The 11,732-nt window shown below is 44.0% G+C and overlaps 1 protein-coding gene across 4 annotated transcripts in view; it reads right to left on the reverse strand.

Moving 5' to 3' along the window:
• LOC122565142 overlaps positions 1 to 6,649 on the reverse strand; it is a 108,780-nt gene extending 102,131 nt beyond the window's left edge. For 2 of the 4 annotated variants that reach the window (XM_043720808.1, XM_043720807.1), the window contains exon 1: positions 6,426 to 6,649. In XM_043720808.1, coding sequence (XP_043576743.1) covers positions 6,426 to 6,548 — 123 coding nt within the window. In that variant the 5' untranslated portion in view covers positions 6,549 to 6,649. The remainder of the gene's footprint in view (positions 1 to 6,425) is intronic. The other 2 variants (XM_043720809.1, XM_043720810.1) reach the window with 2 other exon arrangements.
• Positions 6,650 to 11,732: the final 5,083 nt, after the last annotated feature.

Consider the following 11,732-nt stretch of genomic DNA (forward strand, 5'->3'; position numbering starts at 1 on the left):
GCTGGAGATCAGAGCTGAAAATGTGTTGCTGGAAAAGCGCAGCAGGTCAGGCAGCATCCAAGTAGCAGGAGAATCGACGTTTCGGGCATGAGCCCTTCTTCAGGAATGTTTCATCGTTTTTTCATCGTGATTCCTGAAGAAGGGCTCATGCCCGAAACGTCGATTCTCCTGCTCCTTGGATGCTGCCTGACCTGCTGCGCTTTTCCAGCAACACATTTTCAGTTATAAACTAGAAAAGTCAGACAGGCAAAAGCAGTCTAGATGATGAGCTTACTGAATGTTTTTGAATTGTTTCTCAGAACAGCATGTTCTAGAACTGGCCCCACAGCAAGCTATACTAGAGATGATCCTGGGCAATGAGATACGATTAATGAACAATCTCATAGTGAAGGGAATTCAAGTTAGCAGCGACCACAACAGGATTGAATTTTATATTCAGTTTGATGGAGAAAAGAGATGGTCCAAAATATTTTTTGCAAGTGCAATTAAGGACTATTTTGATGACATGAAGGCAGAGTTAGTTGAAGTGAATTAACAAAATAGTTAAAGGGTAGGTTAACAGATATTCAGTGGCAAACGTTTAAGAGGATATAAAAATATACACATCTCAAAGAGTAAGAAATATTTTAATGATCCATCATCTGAAAGGATTAACATGTAATTAAACATAAAGGAAAAAGCACATGAACATGCAAGGAAGAGTGACATATCAGACAATCAGACAGAATATAACAGCAGCAAAGAATGACTAAATATTAATAAGGGAAAAGATTAGAGTACCACAGAAAGCTAGCCAGAAATATAAAAACAGCAAAAATCTACAAAAATGGTGTGCAACAGGGATCGGTGCTGGGACATTCACTGTTCGCAATTTATATAAATGACTTAGCTGAAGAGAACAAAGGTCAACAGTCATCGAATCATACAACACGGAGACAGGCCCTTTGGCCCAAACTGGTCCATGCTGGTCAAAATGTCCATCCACGCTAAGTCCATTTCTCTGCGCTTGGCCCATATCCCTCTAAACCTTTCCAATCCATGTATTTGTCCAAATGCTTTTTAAATGTTATTAATGTATACTCCTCAGCCACTTCTGCTGGCAGCTCATTCCATATGCGTACCACCCTCTGTGTAAAAACGTTGCTCCTCAGGTTCCCTTTTATTCTTTCCCCTCTAACCTTAAACTGATGCCCTCTCGTTCTCGATTCCCCAAACCTGGGAAAAAGACTGAGTGCATTCACCCTATCCATGCTTCTCATGATTTTATACACCTCTATAAAGTCCCTCCCCAGTCTCTTATGTTCTCAAGAAAAATATCCTAGCTTGTCCAACCTCTCCCTATAACTTAACATTTAGTCCAGGCAACATCCTTGTAAATTTCTTCTGCACTCTTTCCAGTTTAATAACATCCACCTATAGCAAGGTGACCAAAACTAAACACCATATTCCAAGTGCGGCTTCACCAATGTCCCATACAACTGCAACATAACTTCCCAACTTCTGTACTCCATGCCCTGACTGATGAAGGCCAGTGTGCCAAAAGCCTTCTTCAGTGCCCTGTCTACCTGTGACTCCATTTTCACAGAACCGTGCACCTGAGCTCCAGGGTCCCTCTGTTCCACTACACTCCTTTATGCCTTACCATCCACATTAAACTCCTACCTTTTGGATTTTCCAAAATGCAAGACCTCACATTTATCTATACTAAACTCCATTTGCCATTTCTCGACCAACTTCCGTAGCTGATCAAGATCCTGCTGCAATTTCTGATAACCTTCCTCACCATCCCTGACACCCTCTCTTTTAGTATCGTCTGTAAACTTACTAATTATACCTTCTACATTCTCATCCAAATCATTGATCTAGATAACCAACAGTAATGGGCCCATCACCGCCCCCTGAGGCACTCCACTCGTCACAGGCCTCCAGTCCAATAGGCATCCTTCCACTATCACCCTCTGCTTGCTACAGTCAAGTCAATTATATATCTAATTTGCCAGATTCCATGTGATCTAACCTTCCAGAGCAGCCTACCATGTGGAACCTTATCAAAGGCCTGACTGAAATCCACGTAGACTATGTCTACCACCATGCCCTCATCAACATTCCTGGTCACTTCATCAAAGATCTCTAACAAATTTGTGAGGCATGATCTCCCATGCACAAAGCCATGCTGACTGCTCCTAATCAAAACCTGTCTTTCGAAATGCATGTATATCTTATCTCTCAGAATCTTCTCAAGCAACTTACCCACCACAGATATTAGGCTTACTGATCTATAGTTCACAGGATTTTCTTTGCAGCCCTTCTTGAATAAGAGCACAACATTTGCTACCCTCCAAACTTCCGGGACCTCATCTGTGGCTAACGAATAGCCAGGTCACCCGCAATTTCTTCTCTAGCCTCTTGCAGTGTTCTTGGATATATGTGGTCAGAACAAGGAAATTTATCTACCTTCATACATTCAAATACATCCAACATCTCCTCTACTGTGATATGACTGTCCCCAAGATATTACCATTAACTTCCCCAAGGCTTCATGTTTTTCTCCATGGTAAACACAGAGGAGAAATATTCATTGAGAATCTGGTCCATCTCCTGCGTTTCTATGCATACATGTCCACTTTGGCCCTTGAGGCGTCTTTTTCCTTTTTCCTTTAATATACTTAAAGAAACTCTTTGGATTCACCCTAATCTTCTCAGCCAAGGCTATCTCGTGCCCCCTTTCACCCTTCTTATTTCCTCTTCAGTAAACTCCTGTATTCCCTATATACCTCCAGGGATTCTCTTGATCTCAACTACCTATACCTGAGCCATGCCTCCTCCTTTTTCTCTGGTCAAAGCCTCAATATCTCTTGTCATCCACGGTTCTCTATTCCTGTCAACCTTGCCCTTCACCCTCAAAGGTACATACAGACTTTGAACTCTGGCTATCTCCCTTTGCCTGCAGACAAACAACTCCAATCAAGCCCTGCAAACTCCTGTCTAATTCCATCAAGATTTACCTTGCCCCAATTTAGAACTTCAACCTGTGGACCAGTTTTGACCCTCTCCATAACTACTTTAAAATTAATAGAACTATGGTTACCGGTCCCAAAGTGTCATTGAGTCATAGAGATGTACAGCATGGAAATAGACCCTTCGGTCCAACCCGTCCATGCCGATCAGATATCCCAACCTAATCTAGTCCCACCGGCCAGCACCCGGCCCATAGGCCTTCAAACCCTTCCTATTCATATACCCATCCAAATGCCTCTTGAATGTTGCAATTGTACTAGCCACATCTTCTGGCAGCTCATTCCATACACATACAACCCTCTGCATGAAAAGGTTGCACTGCAGGTCTCTTTTATATCTTTCCCCTCTCATCCTAAACCTATCCCTCTAGTTCTGGACTCCTCAGGGAAAAGACTTTGCCTATTTACCCTATCCACGCCCCTCATAATTTTGTAAATCTCGACCAGTTACCTATCCTGCCCTATTTCCCAAAAGTATGTCGCGTTTTGCCCCTTCCCAATTAGGACTCTCTATTAACTGCTTGAGGAAACTTTCCTGAATGCACTTAACAAGTTCCATCCCATCTAAGCCCTTAACACTATAGTTGCTAAATTTGCTGGTGACACAAAGATCGGTAGGAAAGACAGGGTGCAAAAAGGACTAAGGAGGTGCAACAAGATAAACATAGGTTAAGTGAATGTGCATAAATCTGGCTCAGGGAGTGTAATTGGGAAAATGTGAAAGTATTCATTTTGACATGAAGAATAAAAAATGGTTGGAGATTGCAGACCTACGAAATGCAGAGGATCGGTGTCTTTGTTTACATCAATTATAATTGACAAGTAAGTAGGAAAATTATTTATCGTGAGGGGAACTGAATACAAAAGCAGAGGTTATGCTTCAGTTATAGGTGAGCAGTGTTCCCCCTAATTTTCTTACTGGCTGGATGCCCAAGAACAGCAGCAACTTCTAGAACCAGAAGTCAATGCCGCAACAGACGTGTATAGAACATCAGAGTGGCAGCTGAGAAGGAACAGTGCTGTCGTGAGCAGCAGGGATGGACTCCCAGCCTCTTTGAGGAAACCCAGCACAGACTCCCTTCTTTAAAAAGAATGTAATGCTGATCTTTTAACATTTTCTTTATCTTTCTAATTTATACCTAAGATTTTGTATATGGGTATCTCTGTAAGAAATGGTGACTTTTTATACTTTTCGCTGTACTCATTTATTCTTGTACTTGAGTACATGTGATAATGAACCTCATTCTATTTCCTCCTTTGTGATGAGAAATACTATTAAGTTTAAAAAGTCCCCTGTACCAATGCACTAATGATTGACAAAATATTGATTTTTTCATTATTTATAAACCTAGTCTATATAAAGAACAAAAAATTCCTTTACACATTAACCACTCTGTCACATTTTTTATAGATAAGAGTATCCCCCAAGGAAAATGGATCATAATCATAGAATATAAAAAAACTGAATAAAGTGTTGAAATATAGACCAATCAGGATCATCTAACCAAATAAAATAACCTAGTCTTGTTCCCATATTTCCTTCAGATTTTCAAGCAGGATAATAACAGGACAAGTTTCGAATTTCAGCACAATTAATGTCTTTGCCCCACTGTAAACAGTGACATTGCTTTCCATCTGTGAAATCAGTGTGCCAAACTTATAGTTCAAACAGCACTCTTTACAGTTAAGAATGTGGTGCTGGAAAAGCACAACAGGTCAAACAGCATCCGAGGAGCAGGACAATTGATGTTTTGAGCATAAGTCCTTCATCAGGAATGAGGCTTGTGGGGAGTTGTGAGATAAATGGGAGGGTGTGGGGCTGGGGATGTGATAGGTAAATGAAGGGGGGAGGTGATAGATCGGAGAAGAGAATGGAGTGGATAGATGGGAAGGAAGATGGACAGGTCAAGATGGAGGTGCTCAGTTGCAGGCTAGGAACTGGGATAAGATGGGGGAGGGAAAATGAGGAAACTAGTGAAATCCACATTGATCCAGTGTGGTTGCAGGGTCTCAAGGCGGAAGATGAGGTGTTCTTCCTCCAGGCATTGGGTGGTTAGGGTTTGGCGATGGAGGAGGCCCAAGACCTGCATGTTGTTGGTGGAGTGGGAAGGGGAATTAAAGTGTTTGGTCACAGGGCAGCAGGATTAGATGGTGCGGGTTTCCCAGAGGTGCTCTCTGAAATGATCCGTAAGTTGCATGTTGTCTCCTGAATATAGAGGGGACCGCATTGTGTGCAATGGAAACACTAGGTGACGTGTGTGGAAGTACAGGAAAATTTGTCAGATGTGGATGAATTCTTTGGGGCCTTGGATGGAGGTGCGAGCGCAGGTTTTGCACTTCTTCCGCTGGCAGAGGAAAGTGCCTGGAGTGGGGTATGGGCTGGATCTGACAAGGGTGTTGCGAACAGAATGGTCTCTCCAAAATGCAGATAGGGATGGAGAGGGAAATAGGTTCCTTGTGGTGTGGTCTGTTTGTAGGCGGCAGAAGTGACAGAGGATGATGCGATGTATCCAGAGGGGTGGAAGGTGAGGACTGGGTGAGGGATTCTGTCCTTGTTGCAATTGTAGGGGTGGGATTCAAGGGCAGAGGTGTAGGAAGTGGAGAAAATTGTTGACCACGTGAGAGGGGATATTGCAGTCTTTTAAGAACTCTTTGCAGTTTACCAATATCCATGTTTTATTCAAAATTTTAGCTCAACAAAAGTAGCAAACCACTTGAGAACAAGAAAACTAGAGGGCACTGATTTAAAGTGAGAGGGGAAAGATTTAAAAGGGGGGCTTAGGAGCAACTTGTAGGGAATGACTGTCGGAGGTGGTGATAGATTCGATGCCATCAAGGGCAATTACAAAGGAGCGGGGTTGTGGGGCCACCACGGCTCTATCTCAGTGTAAAGTAACAGAGCATCAGCCACTGGGCTGACTGCCCAGCCCCCAATAACCCGCAAGCTCATTACACCCTCACCCACTCTGCACCTGCCACGTGCACGCGCCCATGGCCCCGCCTCTCAGGCTGTGCGCCCACTGCCTGCCCCGCCCCTCGGACCCTGCGCGCGCCCACGGCCCCGCCTCTCAGGCTGTGCGCCCACTGCCTTTCCCGCCCCTCGGACTCTGCGCGCGCCTACGGCCTGAACCGCCCCTCGGACTCTGCGCGAGCCGATGGCCTGCCCCGCCCCTCGGACTCAGCGCGAGCCGATGGCCCCGCCTCTCAGGCTGTGCGCCCACTGCCTGCCCCGCCCCTTGAGCGCTGCGCGAGCCGATGGCCCCGCCTCACAGGCTGTGCGCGCGCACCCACTGTCCCCGCCCCAGTTCCTGTTCCTGCCCCTGCCCCTGCCCCTGCCCCTGCCCCTGCCCCTCCCCCAAGTCAGGCCCTTCCTCCTTTCGCGCTTGACCCCACACCGTATTCCTTCACCTGTTCCAGCTGCCGTGTCGCATCGTTATCCGGGTGGAGGTTTCCCTTTCTCCGCTCCCCTCTGAAATCCACCACGCTGCTGTGAGTGAGGTGGTGCAGCGGAACCTGGCTGTCAGCCGCCATCGCAGCCGCTTGGCTTTCACACAACCTGAGACTGCTATTGCCAACAAAATGGCACCCGCGCTCTGTCCCCACTGCACATGCGCGGGGGGTCGGCGGTGAACCACGGCCGCGCGCATGCGCCTATTGGAGCGGCGCCTAGGGCTCCCCCACGCGGGTTAAGTGGTGTACTTACTGCAACATCACATCCCAGAGTGACTGGAAGAAGTAAGCACCTTGACAAAGCCTTGAGGTTGTGGGAATGCTGTGTAAATGCAAGATTTTCATTTAACGTGCTTGGTGTCAACAGTGATTTCCAAACCAGGGGGATAACACTCTGTCGTTTGTGTCAATAGATGTGTTCTCTTTGTGGATGGACTTCCTTTTCACATTTTCCATCATCTTTTTAATTAAGACAGATCATGTACAGTTACTAACTCTGGCTCAATATTTGTGGGAGATTCATTCAGGTGTCCCATTCACATCCACAATTGAACTGCCCAACAGGTGGTACAGTGCCTGCCTGCACTAATTGGGAAGCACACAAACCCCTTATCACTGATGACCATACACTAACTAGAAGTGGTGAAATAAAATGGAAATAACCTAATTTCTATAACTCTGATATTTGTCCCAGGCTTTTGTTAACTCATTTGTGGGATGCAAGTTCACTGGCAAGGCCAACGGTTATTGCCAAATTTAATTGGTCTTGAACTGCTTAAGTTAATGTGGTGTAGGGGCACATACAGTGCCTAACATTCCAAAATTTGTAACCATTGACAGTAAAGGAACTATATAGTTCCAAGTAATGATGGTGAGTGTTTTGGAGGGGACCTTGTAGGTTCTCACATATCTATTGCCCTCGCCTCCTTAAGTGGTAGAGTTCATAGGATTGGATGGTGTTGCCATAGAGTCATACAGCACGGATACAGCCCCTTCGGTTCAACTAGTCCATGTCAAACATAATTCCAAAGTAAACTAGTCCCATCTGTCCACTCCTGGCCCATGTCTTTTCAAACCTTTCCTGTTTATCTAAGTGTCTTTTGAGCCTGAAATCACCACATTCCACATGCAAACCACCTGGTATGTAAAAGATTTGCCCCACATAACTTCTTAAAATCTCTCTCCTGTCACCTTATAAATATGACCCCCCAGTCTTGAAATCCCCCATCCTAGGTAAAAGAGACACCCACCATTAACCCTATCTAAACCTCTCATAATTGTATGAACCTCTGTAAGGTCACCTCTCAACCTCTTATGCTCCAGTAAAAAAGTATCAGCCTATCCAGCCTTTCTTTATAACTCAAATGTTCCATAACTGGCAAAGTTCAGGTAAATCCCTTCTTATTCTTACAACATAAAGGGACATTCACAATTTACCATAATGCAACTGTAACATCCTGGAGATTAAATTCAATTTATGGAGACTCTTAGCTAATCCCTGAGATTTAGTGACCTCAAGATTAAGATAATGTGATCCATTTCTTGTTGGTCTTCCAGTTGGGTATCTGAATTCCATCATTATATTTAAAAGTCTCCAAATCGCAACGACTATCCTAAACCCGGGACATCTGGCAGCCTGCAATAGGTCTCACGAATACCCTTTTCACCTGCTACACTCCATCTCCTGCATTCACAATTTTGGGGATAATGAAATATACTTAGGAATTTTAAACTTTTTTAGTATCTCTGGTTAGGAACTATTCAAGTAGTGGGATAATGCAAGCTCATTAACAGTCTGACAAGGCTCCGATGGCCCCCTTTAGACCAGCTGGTATTGTGTTTATTCTTGTAAACTGTAAGGCTGGTGTGGGCTTCTAGAACTATAATTTGAGGAGCCCCCACCCATCTATGCTTGACATTCACCTAGAATTTCCAGTGTCTTCTTTCTGGGATTGTCTAAAGCAAAGCTGGAATTTGTAACACTCCCACCAAGCTAAGACTGATGAACTGTAAATTCCAATTTGTTACTTGGATGTTATACAAGACTTTACTGGGTCAGCCACTTCACCTGATGAAGGAGCAGCACTCTGAAAGCTTGTAATTTCAAATAAACCTGTTGAACTATAATTTAGTCATGTGTGACTTCTGACTTAATACTTCACTATGGCTAATGCATGAAAAACTAGTTTTTGAGCTGTACAATTTATAAACTAATACAACTTTTGGTTCAAGGTCTTTATGATCGTTCAATAACATTGTCTTGTATCATCTATAGTTATCATTCTGTCAACTATTTTTACATTATTTATTGTCACAATTGTAGATCAAAGTCTCATATTATTAGTGGACATTTTTAATTTTAAGATTTTTTTCGAAAAGGAGGACTGCCACAGAAAAAAGTATTATGGATGTAAATTCAGTGGTATAAAATAATGAAGGGCATGGTGGTGTGAATAACCGGGGTCTTTTCCCCAGGGTAGTTGAGGAGAAAGTGAGGTCAGCAGATGCCGGAGATCAGAGCTGAAAATGTGTTGCTGGAGAAGCGCAGCAGGTCAGGCAGCATCCAAGGAGCAGGAGAATCGACGTTTCAGGCATAAGCCCTTCTTCAGGAGTGAGGAAAGATTTGTCTAGAACCGTCTTGTCTACAACCATTGGTGAACCTTTGTTATGACACGGAGATGGACAGCTGAACCAAATCAACCTTTCTACCTCTGTATTCACAATACAGTGAAATTAAACCGCCAAAGACCTCAAAATGGGCCCCAATGGTACCGAACTAGAATTTTGAATAACCAAACCCAGACACTGCGAAATAATCAATTCCAGATACCAGTTGTACTTGAAATAAAAGACATCAATTTATTAATTATATTAACTTCAGCAACACGATAATCTAACTGGCCTGAAGAAGGATCACTGGATGCGAAATGTTAACTTTGCTTTCTCTCCACAAATGCTGCTACACCTGTTGAGTTTCTCCAGCAGTTTATACTTTTGTAATCTAATTAGTCTATGTTTTAAACTCAAAAATCTTTGTTTATACACACACAAAACAACCCCACTGCCCTCTGGCTGAACACTTTAACTCCCCCTCCCACTCCGCCAAGGACATGCGTGTCCTGGGCCTCCTCCAAACCCTTACACCCGACACCTGGAGGAAGAGTACCTCATCTTCCTCCTTGGGACCCTCCAATCACACAGAATCAATGTGGATTTCACCAGTTTCCTAATTTCCCCTGCCCCCATCTTATCCCAGATCCAAACTTCCAATTCAGCACTGTCTTCTTGACCTGTCCTACCTGTCCATCATCCTTCCCACCTATCCGCTCCACCCTCCTCTCCGACCTATCACCATCACCCCCGACTTTGTATACCTATCGCACTCCCAGCTACCTTCCCATTTATCTCTCAGCCTCCTTGGGCCACTCCCTCATTCATGATGAAGAGCTTATGCCCAAAACATCGATTCTCCTGCTCCTCGAATGCTGCCTGAACGGCTGTGCTTTTCCAGCACCACACTCTTTGACCATTCACACATAAGACAGACAAACAAAAAGAAGTTAAGGGATATATAAAAGAAAATAACAAAATTGGCCCAGATTACTTAAATGATTTTCATGATGCATTGTTCCACAGGCAGAGGTGATGGTTTCTTGGTTGATTTCTGAACATGTCAATCTGGGTCATCTTTACAGTTCACTCAGATAAAGGCAATAAAAGAGTCAAAGGGATGCACAGCATGAAAACAGACCATTTGATCCAACTTTGTCCATGCCAACCAGATATCCTAACCTAATCTAGTCTCATTTGCCGGCACTTGACCCATATCCATCTAAGTTGAGAGTGTTTTGCTGGAAAAGCACAGCAGGTCAGATAGCATCCGAGGAGCAGGAGAATCGACGTTTCAGGCCGAAGTCCTGTTAAAGGGCTCCGGTCCAAACCGTTGATTTTCCTGCTCCTCGGATGCTGCCTGACCTGCTGTGCTTTTTCAGCAACACACTCTCAACTCTGATCTCCAGCATCTGCAGACCTCACTGTCTTCACACCCCTCTAAACCCTTCCTATTCATGAACCCAATCAGATGCCTTTTAGATGCTGTAATTGTATCAGCCTCCACCACTTCCTCTGGCAGCTCATTCCATATACACACCACCCTATGTGTGAATAAGTTGCCCCCTAGGTCCCTTTTAAATCTTTCCCCTCTCACCATAAACCGTACACCCAACTATACGCACTGCACACAGACCACAGGCCCCACACTCACAAAATGCCTGCACTTTCGCGCACACTCATTGGCAGACACACACATACACTAGCCGATTCTCCTGGCGTTATGGTCGGTAGCAAATGGCATTGTTTGAACATTAAAAAATTCTACCACCACATATTATTGTGTTGCTAAGTCATTGTGCTCCACTTAGCCAGGTTGTTTATGACCACAACTTTTAACTGCTGTAAATTGGCACATCACCAATTTAGTTGAAGGAAACTTGCTTTAAAAAATCTTGCTATATATACTGCATGGAGGGAATGTCCATCCACATTTAACAGTGACATTATTGTCTTCCATTTCAAAGAACAGATTGATAGCAGTTGAATTAAACTGTTGCACATAAGTTCTGGAACAAGTGACATGCTGTACTGTAAGTAAATCCTTTTTCAATGTGCTCTAAATGATAATAGTTGTAATAGTGAAAAGTAATGCTAATACCTTTAAAGCCATGTTGTAGTTAGAACTGCAGAATAAGTAGCCATTTTGCCCATCCAGTCTATACTAATGTTCTGTAATCAGGACAGTCCCACAAAAGTCAGTACATTTCTATTCTGTTAGGTAGCTTGACCCAAGCTAAAGCCAGTGGTTAGATTAGTTACAAGTAATATAATTATCCAGAAAGACGCATCATAAGTTTGACTGTCACGGTAGCTGCCTACTAGTCAAGGTAATATTTCAAACATACTCTGGTATATAATGAGCTTTCGCATCAACCACTCAATACGGCTTCCTTTGTCCACCACAGTGCATGAACTTTCCCAGTGGAATTATAGAACATAGAACATAGAAGAATACAGCGCAGTACAGGCTCTTCGGCCCTCGATGTTGCGCCGATCCAAGCCCACCTAACCTACACTAGCCCACTATCCTCCATATGCCTATCCAATGCCCGCTTAAATGCCCATAATGAGGGAGAGTCCACCACTGCTACTGGCAGGGCATTTCATGAACTCACGACTCGCTGAGTAAAGAACCTATCCCTAACATCTGTC

This window comes from Chiloscyllium plagiosum, chromosome 31, assembly GCF_004010195.1.
Source record: "Chiloscyllium plagiosum isolate BGI_BamShark_2017 chromosome 31, ASM401019v2, whole genome shotgun sequence".
NCBI classification, from domain to species: Eukaryota; Metazoa; Chordata; class Chondrichthyes; order Orectolobiformes; family Hemiscylliidae; genus Chiloscyllium; species Chiloscyllium plagiosum.